Genomic DNA, 26,385 nt, shown 5'->3' with positions numbered 1-26,385 from the left:
ACGTTAACCCTCCTGTTGTCCTCGGGTCAAATTTGGCCCATTTTCAAAACATTTCTATAGTTTAGAAATTTGGGTTTTCTTTCAACCAAATTGTCAAAAAGAAATAACGTGGATGGTTCCATACAGCGCTCTTCGAAAGTAAAATAAATGATCAGTTTACTATTTTCATAGAATTTAGTTGTTTTAGCGTTTAAAGAAAAAAAAATGTATATAAGAACAAGCAGGGCAGCGGAGCGGCTGTGGGTTGACTCTCCGCGGTTCTCATGGGCTTTATAAGTCCTAACGTGAAAAAGCTTAACGTGATTTAATGTACCTAAACAACGATCAGTGATCACCAAATATCTCTCTCAGATTGCTCCTCAGAACCACTGAAAACTGTCAAGAAATCTAACCCTGAGTCCAGTTATTATGGACGTTATCTGACATTAAGCGTTTCTGCTTCATTAGATTTAGATCGTTCACTTTTTTTTTTTTTTATGACGTAGTTAAGGCGGCAGGCGTGTGTTGCTTAGGCAGCCGCCTTAACTGCAAAGTGAAACCCTGAGGACGTTGAAAAAAGTGACAAAAACGAAACGTCGAAAAAGGTGACAAAGACATCGGGAAAAGCTTAAAAAACATCGGGGAAAGCGACAAAAGTGTCGAAAGTGGAAAAAGTTGAAGAAAAAAAAGTTTTAATTAGTGCTGTCAGTTAAGCGCGTTATTAACGGCGTTAACGCAAACCCATTTTAACGGCGTCAATTTTTTTATCGCGAGATTAACGTTCTTTTAACTTTGTAGTTTTTTTCACATGCTGTTGCAACAACTAGTAACGTTAGAAAAACTACAACACCACACCGGATCTAGCTAGACCGGAAACTAAACAACAGGCACGCCACACACACTTGTTTGGGCTCGCGAGCCGGCCAAAGAGTAGTAGGCTAACGTTACGTCTTGAGTGGATGACGAGCACGAGACGCCGAAACGGATGCCGATAAGATTCTGAATGGAAAGTTTACTTTTAAAAAGTTGCCAAATGGTTCCATTGACAAGACCAAAGTGATCTGTGTGTTTGGTCGTTGTGAACTGAGCTATCATCACAGCACGTCCAGTCTGAAATACCACTTGATGGCCGAGTACACAGCTGATGGCCGAGCACACAGCTGATGACCGAGCACACAGCTGATGGCCGAGCACACAGCTGATGGCCAAGCACACAGCTGATGGCCAAGCACACAGCTGATGGTCAAGCACACAGCTGATGGATAAGCACACAGCTGATGGCCAAGCACACAGCTGATGGATAAGCACACAGCTGATGGCCAAGCACACAGCTGATGGATAAGCACACAGCTGATGGCCAAGCACACAGCTGATGGATAAGCACACAGCTGATGACCGAGCACACAGCTGATGGCCGAGCACACAGCTGATGGCCGAGCACACAGCTGATGGATAAGCACACAGCTGATGGATAAGCACACAGCTGATGGATAAGCACACAGCTGATGGCCAAGCACACAGCTGATGACCGAGCACACAGCTGATGACCGAGCACACAGCTGATGGCCGAGCACACAGCTGATGGATAAGCATACAGCTGATGGCCGAGCACACAGCTGATGGCCGAGCACACAGCTGATGGATAAGCACACAGCTGATGGCCGAGCACACAGCTGATGCCAATTCTCCGCCCCCTCGTCAAAGCCAGGCGACAAAAGCACAAAGCAAGCCGATCCACTTTTCCATGTTGATAAGAGCATTAAAATGAGAAAAAAATAATGGGACAAAAAGAAATCTAGGGACATTTAGAATAGATCAAAATGTGCGATTAATTGCAAGTTAACTATGACATTAATGCAATTAATCGCGATTAAATATTTTAATCGTTTGACAGCACTAGTTTTAATTTCAAATTTTGACCCAGAAAAACAAAAAGTTGCATGGTCAACAGGAAGACAACACAAGGGTTAAAAAACACAAATGTAAAAAACATCTGTATTATCACCCAACAAACATCTGACACACTCTTCCGTCACACACACACACACACACACACACACACACACACACACACACACACACACACACACACACACACACACTCTCTCACACACACACACACACACACACACACAGACACAGCCAGACACTCACTCTCTCACACACACACACACCCCAAATCTGTGATGACTGTGATTTAATCCATTTGCATTCCCCGCAGGGTGAGCCAGCACAGCAAGAGCACGCTGATGACGGCCGACAACCTGTCCATCTGCTTCTGGCCCACGCTGATGCGCCCCGACTTCGAGAACAAGGACACGCTGTCCACCACCAAGCTGAACCAGGCGGTCATCGAGTCCTTCATCGTGCAGAGCAACTACTTCTTCCACGGCGGCGAGGTGGCGGAGAGCTCCGGCAGCGAGGGCACGCCGCCGCCGCCCCCGCACTGCCACAACATGGTGGAGGCTCTGCTGCCGCTGCAGCTGCCCCCCCCGCTGCAGCCGCAGCAGATCCAGCACACCCTGCACCCCGACCCGCTCATCTGACCGCCGCCAGAGCACGCTGGGAAATGAAGTCCGGGGAGGGAGGGATGGGGGTTGGGGGGGTGGTGGTGGGGGAGGGTTTGTTTGTGTGCCGCCCGCCAGCTGCTTTTGGGCCAACAAATCAGCACGGAGTCTACAAAACACCGGTCTGGCTGTCAGAATAAAATACCCCCGCCCCCCCTCCCCGGTTGGTACAGTCCTCGACTTTAGGGTGAATGAACTTTGGGGGTTTTAGAGACACATCGAGCGTTTTGTTGGATTAAACCTAATCTGTGGGATCAGCTCATCCCTGCGAGGTAAATCCTGGATCAGAGAATTACAATCAGATGTCACTTTTTTTAATTTTAATTTTGTTTTTTTTGTTTTTTTGTTTTTTTTTGGGAGCAACGTTTTTTTGGGATCTGACCGCCCCTTTTTAATGATACGGAGACTGGAAGTAGTCGATGATTGAACTGATTTGGCACATAGCGGACAACACTAATCGTTTAGCAGGGTCTGACTTGGACTTCCTTTGGGGCAGATAAAGATTACTTTCCTCCTCTCCTACCTTTTTACCCTGATGGAATAGCACACTGGGCGCCTGAGCCCTAGGTCCCCCCCCCCCTCCCCCTGCCCCCCCCCCCCCCCTTTCCCCCTGCTCCGACACAAACCGAAAAAGGGAATTTAAAAAAACAAAGAGTCCCCACGACTGCAACTCAAGTATGAAATCCCCCGGACTTACTAGATATTTGACTGACTGGTTACTGACTCTGACGGACTGTTTTTGGCATTTCAGCACAGCAAGAACATTTCTTTCTTTTGTTGCCCAGTAAGAGGAAGCGAGGGAACCGAAACTGAACACCAGAAGTTTTTCTTCCCCCTGCGACGCCAGACGTCAAACAAACAAACAAACAAACGGTGGATTATTTGAACTCCTCGCAGAAATAATATAAATTGTGTCTTATGGAGTTTGGCTGGGTGTATGGTAGGAGGAGGGCGGAGCTCTGGTTTTAAATATTAAAAAGACAAAACGATCCCTAATCCTATTACATGAACTTTGACCCCCCCCCCCCTTAAAGGACAGCACATGCACGTTTTGTGTCAAAAGGTCCCACATGCCAATTTCATGTCTGTTTTGCGTCATTTATGTTTGTTTTTTTTATCATTTGGACTCTTAAATATTTTTTTGTAACGTCTGATTTCTATCCCCAGTTTGTGTGTGTGAGTGTGTGATGACCTGTGGTGTGTATTACCTTCTCCGCAGCGGGAAGGAGGGATTCAGGAGGGAATGAAAACAAACAAACCGTGGACTGATAACGCTCCGTGACGAGATAATCAGACTTTTGCGGACTTTTACTACAAACCTTCAGCCTGACCTTCTCGTCTCTTCAGAGCCTCCGACCCTTAATGCAACGCCGGGGCACCCTCTCGCTCCGACGGGGGGACGGGACGACCCCCTCGACGACGACGACGGCACACGGGGTGAGGAAAACCACTACGTCGCGATGCATTCGAGGAGGCGTCTTTTCCCGTGTTTGACGCTTTGCCGATGACCCTTTTCTCCACTTCTTCATTTCTACTTTTACGTTCTGTTGGGTTGTTGGAAACTGAAAATTTGCATGTCTCTGTTTTTTGCCACTTAGTGAGAAGACAATACAACTTTAAAGTTTAAAAAAAAAAAAAAAAAGGATGAAGTGAAACACTTTGAAACTCTTAAAGGCGCTCTAGTTCAGATTTGCATCGTTTTTTTTCCTTCGGTTTAAGGGGAACATTCCCACGGAAAAACTCTTAAGAGGGGTTGACGTTTTTGTTGCATTTGTTTCTTTTCCGTCATGCAAGAAAGCTACTCTTAATATCATATTTTTGGTTACACAGTATGTTGAATAGTTTTCCCTAAACAGAGGAAAGAAGTATATATAAGTATATATATATATATAAGTATATATATATATATATAAATTTATCAGCAGCCAGAGGTTGCTGATTTAGTGAAATACCACCGGGTACTGGACTGTATAATCCGTCAGAAGCTATAATCATATTCCTTTGTGGTTCTGATGGTGCAACTGAAACCCATCGTTATTTCTGATGGTGTGTGAATGTTTGCGTGCGTGCGTGTGTGGAGAGGGGTTCGATAACGGATCTGTGGGTTTTAATCCTCCTCGGCCCGTCTGAAAGAGAAAATCCTTCATCGCTTTCTCCATCGATGACACTTTGAGGCAGAACAAGGGCGGCGGTAAAAGTCTGGATTAAGTTTAAATTCCGTTACACCTTCAATTTGTCAATTTGTCCAGCTGAGCCACAGTTTGTGTCTCTTTCCAGTGTTTGCTGAACACACATTTGAGCCACGTCGATCCCTGATGATCTTGGGCAAACCCCGGAGGATGTTAAAAACTAAACTTGTATCGCAGTTTTTGCAGAATCTTCAAACACTCTTCTGTCCCAACGGGATACAAAATACTCCACCTGCTGCATGACGTCTACGATGTTTAACCCTGTGTCCATGTCCGTAATTTCAACGTCGGGAATAATTTCCATAAAGTTTCCTGGAAAGAACTTTGTTATTTGCAGCTGTGGAAAGTTTTTACTCAAGTACAATTTCAAGCAGTGGTGTGGTCTACGTGATATGCAGGTATACAGAGTTTACCCACTAGGAAATCTCCGTATATACCCACTTAATAATGTGCATAGTGTGGGCATAATGTGGCCGCAGTGTGGGTGCAGTGTGGGCGTAGTGTCCGCGTAGTGTGCGTTGTGTGTGCGTTAGAGGTGTTGAAATTAATCAAATAATCGATGCATCGATAATCGGCCGGCTCATAATCGATTATTTCTGTTTACAATTTAATGTAGGCCTAACAACATTTCTGTTTGCATATTCTGTTATGTTTTGCACATTCAGGAAGTGCCATGTGGTCAGTGCTGCAGTTTTATGTATCCAATTTATTTAGTATAAGAGCACTGCAGAATGTTTTGTTGTTGAAGCTTGAAAAGCTATGAATTAAATATCCTATATGGCTCTAATAGAAAAAATTATTTGACACATCGAGATATCGAATCGAATTGAATCGCTGACATGATAATCGTAATCGAATCTAATCGGGAGATCAGTGAAGATTCACACCTCTAGTGCGCGTAGCGAGCGGCTCCAATACTCCCCCTACACTAACGCCAGTATCCTCCCTTCACCGCACATTTAAGACAAATATAGGTAGCCTTTTTTATTTTGTCCTGGTTGCTTTGGGGTCAGCTGTTGTGATCCAGGCTCAGGTCTCTGATGTGAAAGCCTCTTACTGCTTTATTTTCCATTATATTTTGAATGTCATCTGTGTTTTCCTTCTCATAAGATAAATAAAGGTATTCCCACCATAAAGTGGTGCATTAAAGTGCATCAGAATGCAGGAAATGAAGTCTTTGACGCTCAAAATAACCCTGGGGGAGGACAGCCAGACCCCACACTTTGATATGCCTCCCAAAGGCCCATTCTGAGCCAGGAAAAAAATATTAATATTAATATATATGTGGTACAGTATTCCCATTACAATACATTAGACTACACCACTGCTTTGAAGGTACTTTATGCTACTTACTATACTTTATCATTTCAGAGGGAACTCTTGTACTTTTTACTCCACTACAGTCATTTCAAAGTACTTCTCTAGTATTCTTTTACATTGTAGTATTGCGGCTTTTACCTGAGAAAGGGATCTGAATACTTTCACAACTGCTTCTTTGGTGCTTATTATAGAAACTGTGTCCAGTGTGGCACACTTCAAAGTCTTTTCATTCCAGTTAATCACTAGCGTCACCCAGAGAGTCTTTTAATCAGGACACAGCGGAGCAAACATACATACATATCGACATACGTAGAGAATCAAGTTGTCACTAATACGTGAAGAATGAATCCTATTTATTAGGGTTGAACTGCAGAAATCCCTTTTTGTTCCTTAGTATTTAGTACCAAGTGGCACAGTTCTTTCCAGGTAATGTCCGAGGAAGTTATATAAAAACCTTTGTTATCAGTTACAGTGTCTCGAAGAGTCTTACTTATAATGATTTAGTATGTTTATACACAATGTCTTTATATAAGAAGGTACTGTACGCCATGTCTGGCAAGTTTTTCTTTTGATAACGAAATCTCAACTCGGGGAACTCAAAATTCAATTTCTCTTTTTATTTTGCGTGCGCCTGATGGAATATTAATCCAATCCAGATGCACAGAAGAGTCTTTTAGGAGTCTAAAAAAATAATATCCAAACAATGTGAAGTGGAGGACGACTTGAGATGAAATCTTCAAAGGTTTTTTTGGTCATCTGTTACCGTGAAACTTGCAGAACCTTCTGCAAAGTTTTCTCACGAATACTCACTTGTAGTTTTGAGGTTTTCTTAAACAATTTCCAGACAAGCAAAATGTAGATAAGACTCCGAGTGTTCAGGGTTTTATCTCGGCTCTATATCTGCACTCTTAAGTTTATTCTGATGGTTTCTGAAGTTTATAGTTTGATCGCCAAATTAAAAGCCCTTCATTCATAATTAAACCCGCTTTCAATACCTTTCCCTCGGCTCTTTCTGCCGCCTGGTTCGAGTTATTCCTTAAACTCAAAGCCCATCTCATGGATGCTTCAGGGGTCCACTTTACCCAGAATGCATTGCTCTGCTAGTGGCTATTTGAGTAAGAAGAAACGGAGGAGGGGGGGGAGTGTTAGAACAGAAACGGCACAACCACTGAAAGTGTTTCCGATGAGCGTCAGTGACCGGGGGGGGGGGATGAATCCAGTTACACAAAGAAATGTGTGTGTGTGTGTGTGTGTGAGGTCATTTTAGACGCGTGTCTCCAGTGTCCCCAAATCAGCCAGCTGTTTCCTGTACCCAGATGATGTCACTGAGGCACATTCCTTTGTTGAGATTCAAGCTTTTACTTTTCTTTTTTTTTTTTGTCACATTCAGACAATTGTTGTTTGTTTTATTGAATTTTTTTCAGAAAACCCAATTTATTTAACCCTTCCCACGATCAGTTTGTCAGCAGAACATTTATATATATATATATATATATATATATATATATTTATATATATATATATATATATATATATATATATATATTTATATATATATATATTTATATATTTTATTGTTTTGAAGTAATTTATGGAGCATAAAAGGCAGATATTTGCTGGTTCCAGCTCACCAGTTTTTTTTTTTTTACACATTTAAATGTAATATTTTAGAAAACTAATCATCATATTAAGTCATTTTGGAAGTCATTTTCATTGTTTCATTGCACCCAGATTATCTTTATTTAGATTTTTTTTGATTTTTGAGAGAAAAGGTCGAACTGGAGAGAAATGAGAACGGAGCCAAACGTCCGTCTCATCATCGCCACAAAGTCAGATTTAGTGAAGTTTAAACGGTAACACTTGACTTAAAGGTATCTACATAAGAGTGACATGACACTGTCATGAACACATGAACTCTAATCCTAACTTGTCATGACAAAAACAGAACTAACACAACACTTACTAAATGTCATGTCATGCGTTATGTCATAAACGTTTATGACTTGTTTATAATGTGTATGACACGTTCGTGTCAGTGTCATGTCACTCTTGTGTAGGTACCTTCGAGTGAAGTGTAACCGTTTAAAGTCTAAAAGGCACTTTGAAGGGGACACGTGTCTGGGAATGGGACCCGCTGCACACAAATGACTGACAATTTTCCTTTGAGGTGTGAATGAGAGGCTAACGAGTGTGTGTTAAAGGAGATAAATATTCAGAATGGAACGTAGCCAGAAGTCCATTTTAAGGTTTTTGGACTGAAGAGGACACTGAAAGGGAGCGAATGGCGACAGTGGAACAGAGCCAAGAGCATCCTGATCTACCGGGGGAATGGGAGGGGGGAGATGGGATGGGAGGGGGGTGAGGGGGGATGGTGGGGTTCAGCAGCTGCTAGATAATAAAAGATTAAGCTGTTCGTCTGTAGTTTTTTTTTTTTTTTTTTTTTTCATCCAAGTTATGTTTTGAAATCATTCTGTCGATAAGATCTCATCCTGTCTCTCCGGTGTACAAACCAACTGACTCTTAACGTCATCCGCTGTGTATTATAGTAAATAAAAATGTTTTTCAGAAATGAAAAAACTCTAAAACAAGTTTGTTTTTCTGTTTCCTCCTCCATAATGTTTCCAAATAAAGTTTCTTTTTTTTTTTTTTTTTCCAAAAACGGCTGCGAGTCTTTTTTTCTTCTTCTGTTCGTCCTCTAACCCTGATGTTTTCCTCGGGTCAAATTTAACCCGTTTTTTAAAGTTTTTTGTTTTTTTTTTATATCAGAAATTTGGGTTTCTTTCAACCTAATTGCCCAAAAACTAAATGGATGCATGGATCTTCACAGGTAAAATAAATGATTACTTCCATTGAATTTAAAACCTGGGGTGTTTTATTCAATTTTATAGCATTTGAAAAAAAAAAAAATGTTTAAAAGGTTTCAAAACCGTGTCCTGACTAAACTCTGACATGACATTTAGGCCAAGGACCCCCCCCCAGCCTGAAAAAGAGACGAGCAGTGGCCCCCTACTACATATAGTGCAGTATTTTCTAGGTAAAAGACTTAGGTGCCCATATTTGGCACCAAAATGTAAACAAATATGCAACATGACATCATTTTGGACCAATATTATCATGTCTGTGTCTGAAATGTTGGAAAAGCTAGAGCAGGTAATTAACACTCAACAAACTTAAAGCTAAAGAAGTCAAATTACAATCATTAGATCTGAGAAAAGTCTTTGTGTTAGTTTGATGCTTTCTTTCGTGCTTTTTGAAGTGCTTTTATTGCTGTTTTTGGCGCTTTTTTGGGTGCTAGTATTGCTGTTTTTGGCGCTTTTTTGGGCACTTTTATCGCTGTTTTTGGCGCTTTTTTGGGAATTTTTTGGGCGCTTCTATTGCTGTTTTTGGTGCTTTTTTTGGGAACTTTTTGGAACTTCAGTGACATAACATGTTAGTGAATTGTCCTTCACATGAGGAGCGAGATCCCGCGGATCCACGTGACTACGCAGGTGAAGTGTGGCTCCCCGTGTGAAAAGCCCTTTATTCCCACAATGGGGACATTCTCACTGTTGCAGCATCGAGGGATAGGGATAGCTTCATATTTCACTTCCTTTACGACAACTTTTAACATGTACAAGATAAAGATGAGCAGGGGCTAAACGGCTTTTCAAATCCAACATGAAAAGTATTGGACAGTTTGAATAAAAGTTAAAAAAAAAAATATGTTATTGTGGTAAATGCACATCTTAAATATTAGGTAGTTGCTGAGCACACATGGTTATTGGAGTTACAGAAAATGGCGTCCCAACTGCCGCATACTTGGGTGTACTGCTCTTGTGTAAAGACATCCATCTTTTTCCTTTCCATATTTCGTAAAGTGTTCTTTCTTTGCCATATTTTAGGAATCATCAGAAATCATTACATTCATACTGTATATTCAAACATAAACAAACTGGTATACGATAGCAACAATAGAATCAAAGATAGAATGGAATAGAATCAATAACCATTTGGATTGAAAACATAAGAATACATGTTGTTGTTGTTGTCATAACGACACACTATGAATACTGGGACCCAACTTTAGTTCTGACACAAATCCACTCAGACAGCAGTTTGTATCAGAGAGTCATTTGACTGTGACAATCCAAAGGTGCACATTGCAACGAGAGAAAAGACACTGGTCAGCAGAATACAAAGTTGGAAAACATGGAATTCCACTCCAGAGAGATTGAACCGCAAATGAATTTCTATCTCAGTTCACTTGAAGAACAAGTACGGTGTGAACTGAAGGACAGCGAGGCAAGGCTCACCCAATGTGAATCTGAGGGAAGAGTTCACCTGATCATCCGAGAGGACTTGCTGGCCAATGTCCTCGATCAGCTCCAACAACAGAGAGAGGGCAGCACTTTGAGCCATGACAAAAAGCTGATGCAGAGGGAGATGTGTGACTTGAAAGTTCAGCTTGCTGAACGTGTCCCCTCCCCACCCAGGGAAACAGAGTATCTGAAATCCCAGCTGGGAAAAATCAGCAACAGACTGCGAAAAGCCCAAAAAGATCTCGAGCTGCAGTACTTCATTACTGAAGACCTGAAGGTCGAATTGGAGCAGATGAAGAGAGAGAAGGAGGCCCTTAAAAACAATGTGGAGACTCAGAAGATGGAGCTTGGTAAAGAGAGACAGATGCTCGCGGCAGGTAAGACCACCAACGTGACGTTGGAGAGCCATCTAGAGATTGAGAGGGTTCAAGCTCAAGAGCTGAAGGATAAATTGAGCAAGATGGAGGAAGCTCTCCGAAAACAGGCAGAGGAGGCAAAGGAGATACTGGAAAGATCCCAGGCTTCCCATAGAGCCCAGCTGGATGAGGCTCTGGCTGAACGTGTCCCCTCCCCACCCAGGGAAACAGAGTATCTGAAATCCCAGCTGGGAAAAATCAGCAACAGACTGCGAAAAACACAAAAAGATCTCGAGCTGCAGTACTTCATTACTGAAGACCTGAAGGTCGAATTGGAGCAGATGAAGAGAGAGAAGGAGGCCTTTAAAAATAATGTGGAGACTCAGAAGATGGAGCTTGGTAAAGAGAGACAGATGCTCGCGGTAGGTAAGACCACCAACGTGACGTTGGAGAGCTATCTGGAAATTGAGAGGGCTCAAGCTCAAGAGCTGAAGGATAAATTGAGCAAGATGGAGGAAGCTCTCCAAAAACAGGACGAAGAGGCAAAGGAGATACTGGGAAGATCCCAGGCTTCCCATAGAGCCCAGCTGGAGATGCAGGACAAAAGCAACAAGAACCTCATGGCTGCTCTGAAGAAGGCTGAGCAGCAGCTGGAGAGTAATCTCAACCAGTGGAAGGAGGACAAGGCATCCCTCCTACAGGCCACAGAAAGCCTGAAGCTGACTCAGCAGGAAAAAGAGCAGGACTGGGAGAGGACCGAGAGCACCATGAGGTCCCAGCTGGTAGATCTTCAGAGCCAGATGATGACAAAGCCAAAGAAGAAGAAGTGGTACAAAAGGCTTCTGCCTGGCTGAGTAATTGTATAGTATTTGTACTTGTATAGTGTCTGTCTGTCTGTCTGTCTGTCTGTCTGTCTGTCTGTGGTGGGTGGGTGGGTCTGTCTGTGTGTGGGTGGGTCTGTCTGTCTGTCTGTGTGTGGGTCTGTCTGTCTGTGTGTGTGTGGGTGGGTCTGTCTGTGTGTGTGTGTGTGTGTGGGTGGGTCTGTCTGTCTGTGTGTGGGTCTGTCTGTCTGTCTGTGTGTGGGTCTGTCTGTGTGTGGGTGGGTCTGTCTGTCTGTCTGTCTGTGTGTGGGTCTGTCTGTCTGTGTGTGGGTGGGTCTGTCTGTATCTGGGTGGGTCTGTCTGTCTGTCTGTGTGTGTGTGGGTCTGTCTGTCTGTCTGTGTGTGGGTCTGTCTGTCTGTGTGTGGGTGTGTGGGTGTGTCTGTCTGTCTGTCTGTCTGTGTGTGGATCTGTCTGTCTGTCTGTCTCTCTGTGTGTGTGTGTGTGTGTGTGTGTGTGTGTGTGTGTGTGTGTGTTTGTGTGTGTGTGTGTGTGTGTGTGTGTGTGTGTGTGTGTGTGTGTGTGTGTGTGTGTGTGTGTGTGTGTGTGTGTGGGCTTGTTTAACCGTATTCGTGGGGTCCAAAAACCGGGAGTCCAGTATACTTGTGGGGTCCCGACAACTTTGTGGGGCCAAAATGCTGGACCCCACAAGTTTAAAGGTCTGTTTGAGGGTTAAGACTTGGTTTTAGGATTAGGGTTAGAATTAGGTTATGGTTAGGGTGAGGGTAAGGGTTAAGGTTAGGCATTTAGTTGTGATGGTTAAGGTTAGGGTAAGGGGCTAGGGAATGCATTATGTCAAGGACGGGTCCCCACAAAGATAGGGCCACAAACCTGTGTGTGTGTGTGTGTGTGTGTGTGTGTGTGTGTGTGTGTGTGTGTGTGTGTGTGTGTGTGCAGGGCGTGTGATGCGTCAGTGCAGTAGTGTTAGTTAGAGTGAGTAGTGCTGTAGTTAGTGTATGCTGCTTCTGCTTGCCACTCTCTGCTTTCAGCTACTGCCACCGGATAGCCCTTTGTTTTCAGGGGCGAAAAGAGGAGCCGAGTGTGTAAGGCTCCTCAGCCGGTACATAGCCTCTCCACTGCCAAGATCTCGTACACGCCTCCCCGTGGCACACATGGTAACTGGTCCCTTGTGGTTCCAGGCTAAGTTGTACAGGATCTCGGAGCAGCAGTGGGCCCCAGAGACGTGGCATGCAGGCCCATCGGTGAGTGGAAACGCCCTGATGCCCGTCAACCACTGTCCCAGTTATGGGTAAATAACCCCAGCTATGGGTAAATAGTGAAGACCCCAACGGCAGCGCAGGCGGAAGATGTTGGTGTGAGAACCACCACAACGGCTGGGAAGGCAGAAGAAAGCAACCCCACAGCCACGTGGGTTACCTCGGGAGGGTACAGTGGCTAGGGGAGCAAACCCTGAAGACAAACCTGCACCTGGGGACAGGCACAAGTGGAGTCCATGTGGTAGGAGTGAAGATGGTGGGAGTGAGGTCTGCGCACCCACACCCTCACCTTAATCCTCACCTATGCGCATGCTTCTTGCCGCCACCAAGAAAAACGTCCTGTGGCGATGTGAGAAAACTGAAACTATTCCTCACAACTATATAATAACTACTGCATACACACAAACACTAGCTACACAAATAATCTTTTAAAATAAATGCATAAAAATGATGTCTGTCTGGTGTGACGGCCCTGGGCCTGTCGTACATGTGTACTGTGGTTTGTCTTGTTAATTGCAGGTGTAGCGGAGGAGATAATGAGATGACTGTGATCACCTGGCCGGTCCTCCCAGACTATTTAACCCCGCCCGCCCCGAGACCAGGCGGCCGCATTCTCCCGACTGAACACCAACATGTTTTCTCTCTGTTTGAGTTTTCCCTTTGTTAACTACTGACAACATGCACCTCACATTCTCCATTACATCCATAGACCTTCATTCATCACTGCTACTGACAATCACACCTCATCGTTCTCTTGTTTACATCATTATTTAATAAATGTCACTTTATTATTGTAACGTTGCTGTGCATCTCCCTCTTTTGTTGTGGCCTGTGAGCCGGTCGTAACAAGTTGGGGGCTCGTTTGCCGTGAGTATAAAACCAGGACCTTGTTTGTGGTTTTCTTCAATTAATCCTAGTTAGTTGCTGTTGAGGCAATTTGGTTATTGTTGTTTAAATGTTAAGTTGCACTACAGTCATGTGTAATATAGTTTGATGTATAAATCAGGGGACAAACGCTCATTTGCATCCTAAACCCCCAAAATATAACTTAGCTCAAATTATTTTATATGTTAAATATAATATACTAAATATAGGTTTTTGTCTGGAGGTACATGTTGGTCATCCAAAGAAAATAATTCAATTAACAACACGGGAGCATTTCTTTCAGGGAGATTTTGCAGGTTTACTACGAGTCTCATGTAGCTTTAGACTTTAAGACCAAACAGGTTTATTTAGTGTCACAGAGCCTTTCAAACACAGCTGCAATTCAACATTTTATGAAGAAGAAATGCTTTAGAATATACACTGGTTATTGTCAAATCAGCTACAAACTTGAATTATTTGATATTATCAGTTTACTTTTTTGTTTTAGGAATAATCAATAAATCCTATGATTTTAATATATGTAGTTTTGGTTTAAAGGTGCTGTAGGTTGTGAAGATCCAGGACTTAGCCAACAAATTTGAACATCAACAACTTCTCAGTCCCTCCCCCCTTTCTGCTAAAGCCCAAAACGGTCTCCTAAGCCCCTCCCCCCACAAGGGAGAATGAATGCGTGTGCATGAGCAGTGATTGACACGCAGTTAGACACCCCCCCTGGCCCTGATTGGTGCACCCGAACCGCTCAGGTCGCCTGTTCAGCAGTCGCAGCCCACTCACTCTGACATCTCTCCATTAGTGCATGTAAAAGGACCGGAGCATGTGTGTGTGTGTGTGTGTGTGTGTGTGTGTGTGTGTGTGTGTGTGTGTGTATTTCAGGCCTGTGTGTAGTGTGTAATAACAACAGAGTGTGAATTGTAATTCCCCCATTGGGGATCAATAAAGAGTATAAATTATAATAATAAAAATAAACATCTGAACAGGGAGCAGTGGATTTTTGCAAATCATACTGCAGGCTGTAGGTGGAGCCAGAGGAGCTGGATTTTTTTTTCAGTTTCAGCTAAAATGACAGAAAGTTAGCTTTATAAGTCTTACCTACTGCACCTTTAATGATGTGCCTGAGCCACGCTTCTTCCTCCGACACAGAAAGCAGATGAAATGTGGCACAGAAAACATCTTATCTGTTGTAATGTTTTATGTTTTGTGTTTAAAGATGGCTCAATTCCATCAAGTGTCCCAGTAAGCTATTTCAGTGAGTCAGCATGCACAATACCAGGGCCTCTCCTAAGTGGAATGCAGCCATCATTAATGGTTTTGAATACACCTGTGCTTTTCCTACTGTGACATGTCAACATGTTTGCCATGAAAAAAGTCTACAGTGTGAGTTGGAAACTGGATCTCGCAGAAAGTGACCATGACCCCTGGTGTGGCGGCAATATTAATGCACGGTGCAAATAGTCCCGGAAATGGTGTCTTGATCTAATATGACTAATAACTATGATAGATTTATTTAAAGGTCCTATGACATGGTGCTCTTTGAATGCTTTTATATAGGCCTTAGTGGTCCCCTAATACTGTATCTGAAGTCTCTTTTATATAGGCCTTAGTGGTCCCCTAATACTGTATCTGAAGTCTCTTTTATATAGGCCTTAGTGGTCCCCTAATACTGTATCTGAAGTCTCTTTTATATAGACCTTAGTGGTCCCCTAATACTGTATCTGAAGTCTCCTTTATATAGACCTTAGTGGTCCCCTAATACTGTATCTGAAGTCTCTTTTATAGAGGCCTTAGTGGTCCCCTAATACTGTATCTGAAGTCTCTTTTATATAGGCCTTAGTGGTCCCCTAATACTGTATCTGAAGTCTCTTTTATATAGACCTTAGTGGTCCCCTAATACTGTATCTGAAGTCTCTTTTATATAGACCTTAGTGGTCCCCTAATACTGTATCTGAAGTATCTTTTATATAGACCTTAGTGGTCCTCTAATACTGTATCTGAAGTCTCTTTTATATAGACCTTAGTGGTCCCCTAATACTGTATCTGAAGTATCTTTTATATAGACCTTAGTGGTCCCCTAATACTGTATCTGAAGTATCTTTTATATAGACCTTAGTGGTCCTCTAATACTGTATCTGAAGTATCTTTTATATAGACCTTATGGTCCTCTGAAGTCTCTTTCCTGAAATTCAGCCTTGGTGCAGAATTACAGCCACTAGAGTCAGTCCCACAATGAGCTTTCCTTAGGATGTGCCATTTCTGTGTCTGTAGCTATTGAGGAGGAGAGGGGGGGGGGCAAGGTGGAGGGTGGGGGTGTGGCCTTGACCAACTGCCACTTTGCTCGTTTTAAAGCCATGATGTCTCTCTCTTTCTCATGGGTGGGCCAAATTCTCTGGGCGGTCAAAGCAGAGAAAGGGGAGGTAACCTTTCCCCTTATGACGTCATAAAGGGAAGATTCCAGATCGGCCCATCTGAGCTTTCATTTTCTCAAAGGCAGAGCAGGATACCCAGGGCTCGGTTTACACCTATTGCCATTTCTAGCCACTGGGGGACCATAGGCAGGCTGGGGGAACTCACATTAATGTTAAAAAAAACTCATAAAATGAAATTTTCATGCCATGGGACCTTTAACACTTAATGATGCACTCAACCCGATTGCAATTCCCAAACGAGGAAACCAACCAACTGAGCAGAATGACAGTGGTCATTGCAGATCATTGCATTGAAGCATTAAAGTATTAAAGCATTAAATGTATTTTATTTTTTTTTTACATTTTTATGATTTCTTGGCACACTAACACTTAAAATGTATTTTTGATTTTGTACGTCATCTACATTTGTGTATGTACTTTGGTTGTGATATATAAGATGTCTGGTATGTATCAGTGATGTGAACGGTTTTGGTTTGAACACAGCTTGGCCCTTCAGATCAGCTGTTGAGAAAGTAAAGGGCTCCACCTAGAGGTCATAGTCTGAACTGCACCGCACAGAAGCCACAGCATTTTTATTTGAGGACAAACTGAAGGTGTAGCTGTACATCTGTACAGTTATTAACCCTTGTGTCTACTTCCTGTTGACCGTGAAGTTCTTGTCCTTCCGGGTCAAAATTAAAAATGAACTTTTCCCGACGTTTTTCTTGCTTTTTTCAACGCTTTGTTTCACTAATGGCCAATAAACCTAACTTAAATTACATTATACCTCATTTTTGAGTTTAAAAAAGCAGAAATTATGAATTATTTTGACTAATAGTTAAGATGAGAGGATGTTGAGTGGATCACAGACTGGTTTATGTCAAAGTTTGGTCAGGAGACGGTTTTAAGACCTTTTTTGTTTTTTTCAAATGCTATAAAACTGAATAAAAAAAACCCAAATTCCATGGAAGTAATAATTTATTTTACCTGTGAAGAATGTTGTCTGGGTTCCATACAACGTCCATGCATGCATCCAGGTTATTTTGGGGCAATTTGGTTGAAAGAAACCCATATTTGTGATATAAAAAAGCTTTTAAAACGGGTCAAATGTGACCCGAGGACAACACAAGGGTTAAATCTGTCGTCAAATGAGTATTTCACTGTTTTTTTTTCTTCGTTAAACCTCAAATTCTTTCTGTACCTGTTCAGCTCTCTGCTTTTCCAACGTCAGGTTGATTTTACACTCATTTCCAACACACAAAAGTATCAACATCAAAATAAACTTAAAGTACCCAAAGTAAAGTACTCATTATGCAGAATGCTCAGTTTCAGATTAATGCATTACCAGTGGTGTAGTCTAATGTATTGTGGTGAGTATACTGTACTGTATATAAATATATTGGCCTATAAATATGGGCCAGAATCTGCCTTTGGGGGAGAGGGGGGGGGTGTATCATAGTGGGGGGTCTGGGTGTTCACCCCCACGGTTATTTTCAACGTCAAAGACTTCATTTCCTGTATTCGGATACACTTATATGCACCAATTTACAGCGGAAATCCCTTTATTTATGTGAAGAAGAAAATAACAGATGAAAATTCAAAATATAGCAAAAATATTCAATTCAATTCAATTCAATTTTATTTATAGTATCAAATCATAACAACAGTTATCTCGAGACACTTTACAGATAGAGTAGGTCTAGACCACACTCTATAACTTATAAAGTCCCAACAATTCCAGTAATTCCCCCAAGAGCAAGCATAGTGCGACAGTGGTGAGGAAAGACTCTCTTTTAGGTAGAAACCTCAGACAGACCCAGGCTCTTGGTAGGCGGTGTCTGAAGGTGCCGGTTGGGGATGTGATGAACAGTGGCAATAATAGTCACAATAAAGATAATGGAACTATGACTAGAAAATGCTAGTCATAGTAGTTCATGTCATAGCAGGGCACCACAGGGCGTTACAGAATGTAGCGTGGCACAGCAGAGCATAGCAGGACATAGCAGGACGTAGCAGGTTCAGCAGGACGCAGCAGGGCACCGCAGAGCGTAGCAGAGTGTAGCAGGGCATAGTGAAGCAGGACCACGGCGACAGCTGCAACCAAGATCTTGGTGCCATCCTAATCCAAGGAAACATGCTGGTAAAAAGAAACATAAGGACTCCGGGGAGTAAACTCCCCAGAGTTACTTCCCATATAATGGAAAGTATGTTGTTGCGTGTCATTGGGCATTTTTAAGTGGGTATATGGAAATCCTGGAGCTTTCTTAGTGGGTATACTGCGTATATGTGCGTATCACGTAGACTACACCACTGGGCATTACAGTGGCGAGCTGGTGACTGAAAAAATTGGGGAGGACAAGAGAAAAAACTAACCCCCCCACCCGGCGCATAGGCATAATTTACAGAGGCGATGGGGGGTTACAACCCTCCCCCAGTAATCCATTCTTTTTGCTTTTTCGGACCTTTTTGTCGCGTTTTTTAACCTTTATATCACTTTTTCCGAAATTTTTGCCTCTTTTTTCAACGTTTTTGACTTTTTTTGGCGTTTTTTTTTTGACAATTTTTTCGACGTTTTTGTCACCTTTCTGGAATTTTTATTCAAAGTTTATGTTGCATCTTTCTGAATCTTTGTCTCATTTATTTGACATTTTTTCCTATCATAGTTTTTCACGCTTTTTCTGACATTTGTTGCCTTTTGAAGTTGAGTTTTTTTTCCTTTTTCGATGTATTTCTCCCTTTTCTCAATACATGCAGACATGTCCCGCGGACCTCCCTATAGTTGGAGAACTCAACCCCCCCAAAGTTGACCCCAAAATGTTTTATACAAGTTGGCTTCTTATCTCTTATCACTACTTTCTTGTGTTTAATGGAAAACTAAGCAGAAAAACAATTAGAATCAGAATCCCGTTTATTGCAAAAGTAGGTTTTCATACTAGGAATTTGCTTTAGTGTTTTGGTGCATATAGCCAATAAATGGCTTACAATATTTCTTATACTTCCCCCTCTTGCCCTGCAGGTGTCACTGTTGAAGCATTTTAATCAGAATTTCAATGATGGACTTTTTTACTAAGAAGAAAAAATATTTCATAATTAATACTGAGATTTGGTATTGGCTTATATCAATGTTTTAATATTTTGATCCCTCGTTTGCCTCTAAAAATAGAAGAGGAGCAACTTATTCTGCCTCTATGCCTCTGAATGTTTATCATATTATTCATTTAGCAGGGTAGGAAACTATTTCCACTATACACTTTTTTAAATATATTTTTTGAAATGGTATTTACACCCCGACAGCTCTAAATAACGTATGGGCTCTGAAAAAAGAGTGAAAAAGTCATCTGTAGCTGCTGTAATCCACCAACTTTGTCTACACCTTTAACCTTAAAGATATCATCTGTTTCTACGATAATTCAGGTAATGCTGCTCTTGAGTATCTAATTCATTTCAGAATTCTGTATGCCAAATTGTATATTCACAAGCAGAAATGTTCTAATTAATCTCCTAATTTTGTAGCTTTTTCTCATAGAATGTAAATCTCTACTGAAGTCACTTAGATCGTTGGATAACAAAAAAAGTATTAAAATTGTGGAAACTGTAGAGCTTTTTTTCCCTGAAACCTCTGACTAATTGTAAATTTATGTTTTCATGTACCTCTTTTTTATTTTTATTTTTTCTTCGTATTTTTATTTTTAATTTTTATCTTCATAAGTTTGTACTTGATGTTATGTCACGTGCTATTATTGTTTGTACATTTTGTCAAAAAAAAACAAAAAACAAAAACAAAAAAAAAAACGCCATGAAATCTCTCCTTGCCCCGCTGCGCGTACTCTGCCCCTCCCGTGTACGAGCTCAATGCTCGTCGTCGCTGCCACAACCGGATTTAGTTACTGCAAGTCTGCAGGAGAAAGGAGGAGATAATGCAGCAAAAGTTGCCACTGCCGCCATGGCTGCCGTCTTTCTGTTGGACAGGTAGGTTTGTGTTTTGGGCCGCCCTGCAAAAAAAAGGTATAATAGAAGACTGAAGTTTAAAAAAAAAAAAAAAAAAGCTTGCACGTGTTTGTGTGACCCGAGGTCAGGGTTTAGACGGAGCCCCGAGGAGATGCTACTTTCAATTCTTGCTAGCTTTTCAACATTACCAACCCTCCCTTTGTTACTTTCTAACACATGGCCATATAATAACATTAACCTCCAACAAATATCTCCACTAGCGTCATACTGCTCTGTGACCAGACGTCCCGAAAAATTCGGGACAGTCCCGAAATCCAAGCAGTTGTCCCGAATCCCAAATTAGAGCAAAGTCTCTAGAGCAGACTCTCGAGGAGTTATAGTCTGATAGAACATTTAAAAACTGTTCATGGTGATTGAGTCGTCACTTGAGTTCATGATTTTAATGATTTTTTTATTTGTATTTTCATATGACAGACATTTGAGTTTCTGAATAAAAATAATAAATCCTTTTGGTGCCCCCCCCCCCCCCCTGTTGTCTTCCCGTCAGACATGCGCACTTGTTGTCCTTGCTTTGCCTGTTTACAAAAGTATAAATTCTTTATTACACTTTTTTTTTTTTTTTACATTTTATAAATGTATGGTCAATAAACCTCATTAACATACCGAATTTTAGAGTACAATTATGAATCATTTTGACTATAGTTCAGAGGAATATATGTTTATCGATTATCACAAACTGGTATATGTCAAAGTTTAGATACTAGGCTGCTGTTTTGAAACTATTACTTTTTCAGTGGTGTAGTCTAAAGTATTGTAGTGGGTATACTGTACTGTGTATATATATTATATCCTAGTGGGGGGGTCTGGGTGTCCTCCCCCAGGGAAGTTTTGAGCATCAACGACTTCATTTGCTGCATTCTGATTTTGACTTATGCACCAATTTACGGTGGAAATACATTTATTTAGCCTACAGTCATGTGCAGAAGTTAGCACACCCATGCTAAAGTTGACTAAAAAGAGGAATAAAAAAAATCATCTTTTGGAAATTGATCTTAATGCTTTAATTAAAAAAATTGAGGAAAAATCCAGTCTTTAAGGACACCAATTTTCTTTGTGAATGAATAATGTATCGTAAATAAATAAATGTTCTTCCTTAAAATACAGGGGGCATAATGGCGCTTTTCCATTACATGGTACCTGCTCGACTCGCCTCGACTCTACTCGCCTTTTTTGGTTTTCCATTACGAAAAAAAGTACCTGGTACCTGCTAACAGGTACTTTTTTTAGTACCTCCTCAGTCGAGGTTCCAAGCGAGCTGAGGCGAGCCGAAAAGGTGACGTGAAAGCAACAGACGGGGGTGTCCTGATCAAACCCGCTATTTTTAAACAGTTTAGCCAGCTGTTTTTTTTTTGCTGCCTCCAGCTTCTTCTGAAACAAAATGTGTCTCCTGGCAACACACACCTTCGACGTTCTGTGTGTGTGTACGTTAGGTCACAGCAGTTTACTGCGGCGCTGCTTGTTTTACAGTTCTGCGGAGGCTCCGGCAGAGCTTTCACCGTATCCTACGTACACACACACATGCTGGCTCGACGCACACACCAGCTGACAAATGTATACATCAGGCCACATATTACACAGGCTACGGAGAAAGCTCTGCGTGGAGCCTCCACAGAACTGTAAAACAAGCTCAAGTGGCCTGATGTTATACTTGTGCGCTGGTGTGTGCGTCGAGCCGGCATAACGACCAGCCACGCTGAGGCGGGACTAAAATCTGCAATGGAAAACGGACGCACAGTGTGTCGAGTCGAGGCGAGTCGAGTCGAGGCGAGTCGAGCAGGTACCATGTAATGGAAAAACGCCTTAAGTCAGTACACCCCTATGTTAAATTCCCATAGAGGCAGGCAGATTTTTATTTTGAAAGGCCAGTTATTTCATGGATCCAGGATACTATGCATCCTGATAAAGTTCCCTTGGCCCCCACATCATCACATACCCTTCACCATACCCCCACATCATCACATACCCTTCACTATACCCCCACATCATCACATACCCTTCACCATACCCCCACATCATCACATACCCTTCACCATACCCCCACATCATCACATACCCTTCACCATACCCCCACATCATCACATACCCTTCACCATACCTAGAGATTGGCATGGTTTTATTTCAGTTAGCCTAATAGCTGGTTTGATTTGCATTGAGAGATGATCTTATGGAAAGTACCCCATGCCAATCTCTAGGTATGGTGAAGGGTATGTGATGTGAAAATTGGTGTCCTTAAAGGTTGGATTTTTCCTCATTTTTTTAATTAAGGCATTAAGATCAATTTCCAAAAGATGATTTTTTTATTCCTCTTTTTAGTCAACTTTAGCACGGGTGTGCTAACTTCTGCACATGACTGTATGTGAAGAAGAAAATAACAGATGACAATTCAAAATATATCAAAAATATAATGGAAATTATGCTTGCGTGTCATTGGGCATTTTTAAGTGGGTATATAGAAATCCTGGAGCTTTCCAGTGGGTATACTGTGTATACCTGCGTATCACGTAGACTTACACCACTGACTTTTTTAATGGCAGGATCGATATAATCACACCTGTTGTAAAACACCCCAAATTCTATGAAAGTAATAATTCATTTTACCTGCAAAGAGCGTTGTATAAAAACCATCCATGTTATTTTTCGGCAGTTTGGTTAAAAGAAACCTACATTTCTGATGTAGAAATTTTGTAAAACGGACAACAGGAGGGTTAAGACGGAAAAAAACATTTAAACTTCTTAAACGTTCGTGCAACCTACGCCGATTTTATCAGAGTTAATCAATTTTGACAAAAACTTGTCACTGTCATTCCCTCTGTGGTTAGTATATTTGTCCATAACAAAAGGTAAGAAAATACCATTTTCAAACGGTGTTTGGCTTGCAGTATTGTCCCAGAGAACGCAGACCTGCTGGCCTGATAAAAACATGAGATTAAACTCTTTCTTGTGCGAAAACGAGAAACTTAATTGAAAATCTTTTAGATAACGAGGCCATTGGCAATTATCTTTTGTTTAAAAAATGTATCAAAACAAATGCATTTAATTTTGTGTGAAGTTTTTGTCATAATGCTTTTCTGCTACATTATAAGGCAATTAAAGGGAAAATAAAGTGTATTGTATTGAAATATATAAATAACCTGACTGTTGTCTTCTGAACATTGTCCTCAGGTTCTCTTCTTCTTCTTCTTCTTCTTCTTCTTCTTCTTCTTCTTCTTCTTCTTCTTCTTCTTTTTCTGCTCTTCCAGGAGTCACCATCTGGGGGTGTTGATGGCTACCAGTCCTCCCTGTGTAGCGCTTTCTCCTCCGGCACAGAAAAAGAGAGCGCAGCTGCTTCTCACATCGCTGCCTTTGCTCTGTCATCCCCCGTCCTCCCCCTCCTCCTCCTCCCTCAGGAAGGGGAGCACCACACCCTGTCAGCCAATCGAAACTCGGCTCCACCGTCCCCATCACATCATCTCAGTTTCCAAGGTAACAGGGCGCCTCTCTCTCTCTCTCTCCCTCCCTCCCTCCCTCCCTCTGTCTCTCTCTCTCTCTCTCTCCCTCCCTCTCTCTGTTTCTATACTGAAAGGTGCCGCATCATCATCCCTCCCATCCGGCCATCCCATCGTCCCATACTGAGCTGGTGGCTACTTTAGCGTTAGCTACCTCTCTGTTAGCACCATCTCTCTCTCTTTCTCTGCAGTGGGATTGCCACAACATCAAAGGCACCTCCCTCCCTCTCTTTCCCTCTCTCTCTGCATCCTCCAACATCCGACACTCAGGAAGAGGAGAAGGGAACGACATGGACTAAAGGAGAAACGGAAGAAGAGATGTGGTACGTACTGCTGAAGCTGCTCTGTGTCACCTCCCTTCTGTTTTGTATCTATGAAAGAGGAAAGTGTCTGTGTGTGCTACGCCTAATCCTGCATGGAATGCTGCTTTAATGAGCTGTCGGATGCTAACGATAACCAGAATGATGCAAGGAAAGAGAGAATGAGATCCAGTGAGAGGCAGCAGCAGAGGGTGGTGACTCCCAGTGCCTCTCCCTCCCTCCCTCCCTCTCTCTCTCTCTCTCTCTTCCTCTCTGAGCTTTTGTTATGGAGGCCTGCTCTGCAGAAGAACTCGCTCTGCCTGCTGCATACAGAAAGAGGCCAACACCTCTTTCTCCTCTCTGTTCCCAGTCTGCTGCCCTGCTTCATACTGGGCTGTCTTACTGGCTCACTGGGCTAGTTGAAGTCTCTTTCACAGGGTTAAAAACCTCATGCGAATGAGGGGGAATCCTACTTTCTAACGTGGTGTTTACTGTAGCGAGAATTTCTGATTTGTTTTTTCTTAAAGTTTCGGTTTTGGATAAACACTTGTGTGCAGTTATTATATTCTTGAAGCAAACTGGTTTGTGTGATGTGTCGTTCGACCACGTCTTAAAAGGTAAAAGTGTTTGAACTGGCAACCCTTGAAGGTGTGGCGAAGCTCAGCTGTTATAGGGAGGGACGAGATGCAATTATTGGGGATAGCGGTGCACGCTTTCTTAATCATCAGTTCATGATGTTTCACCTGTTTGTACACACACAAAGTGACAGAAGTAGTCGTGTGAACAAAGGGACCTCGAGAGAGAAGTTTAGCCAGGCCTAGTTTCTTACCTCCACACACATTTATCACAGCAGACTTTTTTGCAATGTCATAGCAAGAAAGGCACAGGTTTAATTTAGGTGAGCTGGTTCCAGCGTCCTGGTGGTGTTCTTTCTGGCTTACTGGGACATTTAATGACACTCAATGAATCATCGTTAATGAAATTTCACCTGTGGATTTCCTGCCATGACGAGTCAAATTGTCTGCCGTTAAAAAGGTGTATTGTTCAGGTGCGTGGAGGTCCGTTGTTTGCGTAAAAAACGAAGATGCCGGGTGGGAAGAGGTGACGCTGCTAGATGACGCGATGACAGCTTCAGCTTTAAGCCAAGTGAATTGTACTCGTTCCCGATAACTGTTGAGTTCTGGGAACACGGTGACATCACTAAAAATAAATCTTATGGGGCAAGAAACAGGATCAGACGGCTTGGAAACAAACCAGCAGTTTATCCAGATCAAACCACCTTAAAACTGAATGTGAGCGCTCCTGACATGCTGGTAATAACAGCGTTTCCTCACGTGGTTCATGTAGGGACGTAGGCCTTCCCACCTGTTCATCTAGACGTTTCCCAACTTGTAAAGACTCAGGTTTTCAGTTTTTTTTCCTTCCCGTTGTTGACAAGCTGCTCTGATTAATTACCATATATGATGTAATGATAAGATCTTTCTGAGCTAACATCCTTGTCCATTTAGTTACCTATTTAGTCACTGGATGACGGCATGAACAGTTGCCTCGCTCATTAAATATCTGCTCTCATTTCCTTACGTTTACCGCACCATACCGTTTGGTATGACTTGGTTCTCTCTTCTAAATAAGTTGATCTGTTATCCCGATAAGTCTCTTGTAAAGGTTTAAACGCTTTGTGTGTTGTGCAGGTTCAGTGTTTACAAGTAGTGTTTCTGAACGTCGTAGTTTCTCAAATACCACATTCTTGAGGAAACAGTGAGGAGTTCAGTCTTATATGATATTCTTGATATCTGGTTTCCTACATGGTACAGTTGCTCCTGTTTGTTTTTCCTCACTCCTTCCTTCCTTTCTTCCTCCAGGAAATAACTTGGAGAAAGCAAGGAAAAGAAACAAAATGGGAAAGGAAGTAAATAACATTGCCCTGGCTGATCCCACGATTGCTGTTTCATTCGGCTACTTTCTGTGTTTACTTTTGGTCGGACTCGGGGACCAGAGCCCTGATGTACATTGTTTAGGACGAGTCCTGGTTTACCCAAATATTTACAACGCAGGAGGCGAGTGACCCCATAGAGCCACGAAAAAGATACATTAATGGGCAATACAGCAGATTAAAACAACATTTTATATTAGTGCTGTCAAACGATTAAAATATTTAGTCGCGATTAATCACATTGTCATAGTTAACTCGCAATTAATCGCACATTTTTAACTATTCTAAATGTCCCTAGATTTCTTATTGCTTCAATTATTTTTTTCTCATTTTAATGCTCTTATCAATGGAAAAGTGGATCGGCTTGCTTTGTGCTTTTGTCGCCTGGCTTTGACGAGGGGGCGGAGAATTGGCATCAGCTGTGTGCTTGGCCATCAGCTGTGTGCTCGGCCATCAGCTGTGTGCTTGGCCATCAGCTGTGTGCTCGGCCATCAGCTGTGTGCTCGGCCATCAGCTGTGTGCTCGGCCATCAGCTGTGTACTTGGCCATCAGCTGTGTGCTCGGCCAT

At 42.3% G+C, this 26,385-nt stretch overlaps 2 protein-coding genes across 4 annotated transcripts in view; both read left to right on the top strand.

Moving 5' to 3' along the window:
• Positions 1 to 2,664, top strand: part of arhgap5 (Rho GTPase activating protein 5) — a 66,793-nt gene extending 64,129 nt beyond the window's left edge. The window contains exon 7 of the mRNA XM_031321334.2: positions 2,201 to 2,664. Coding sequence (XP_031177194.1) covers positions 2,201 to 2,525 — 325 coding nt within the window. The 3' untranslated portion in view covers positions 2,526 to 2,664. The remainder of the gene's footprint in view (positions 1 to 2,200) is intronic.
• Positions 2,665 to 19,963: 17,299 nt separating this feature from the next.
• Positions 19,964 to 26,385, top strand: part of akap6 (A kinase (PRKA) anchor protein 6) — a 281,507-nt gene continuing 275,085 nt past the window's right edge. Inside the window, exons 1-3 of one of the 3 annotated variants that reach the window (XM_031321328.2) lie at positions 19,964 to 20,061; positions 23,340 to 23,562; positions 23,856 to 23,908. The gene's annotated coding sequence lies outside the window, so the exon portion shown is untranslated. Of the gene's footprint in view, positions 20,062 to 23,339; positions 23,563 to 23,776; positions 23,909 to 26,385 lie in introns of all 3 variants that reach the window. The other 2 variants (XM_035994985.1, XM_031321329.2) reach the window with 2 other exon arrangements.

The sequence above is a fragment of the Sander lucioperca genome, chromosome 18 (assembly GCF_008315115.2).
Source record: "Sander lucioperca isolate FBNREF2018 chromosome 18, SLUC_FBN_1.2, whole genome shotgun sequence".
In the NCBI taxonomy this organism is placed as follows: Eukaryota; Metazoa; Chordata; class Actinopteri; order Perciformes; family Percidae; genus Sander; species Sander lucioperca.
This window is presented reverse-complemented; position numbering and strand designations above follow the sequence as displayed.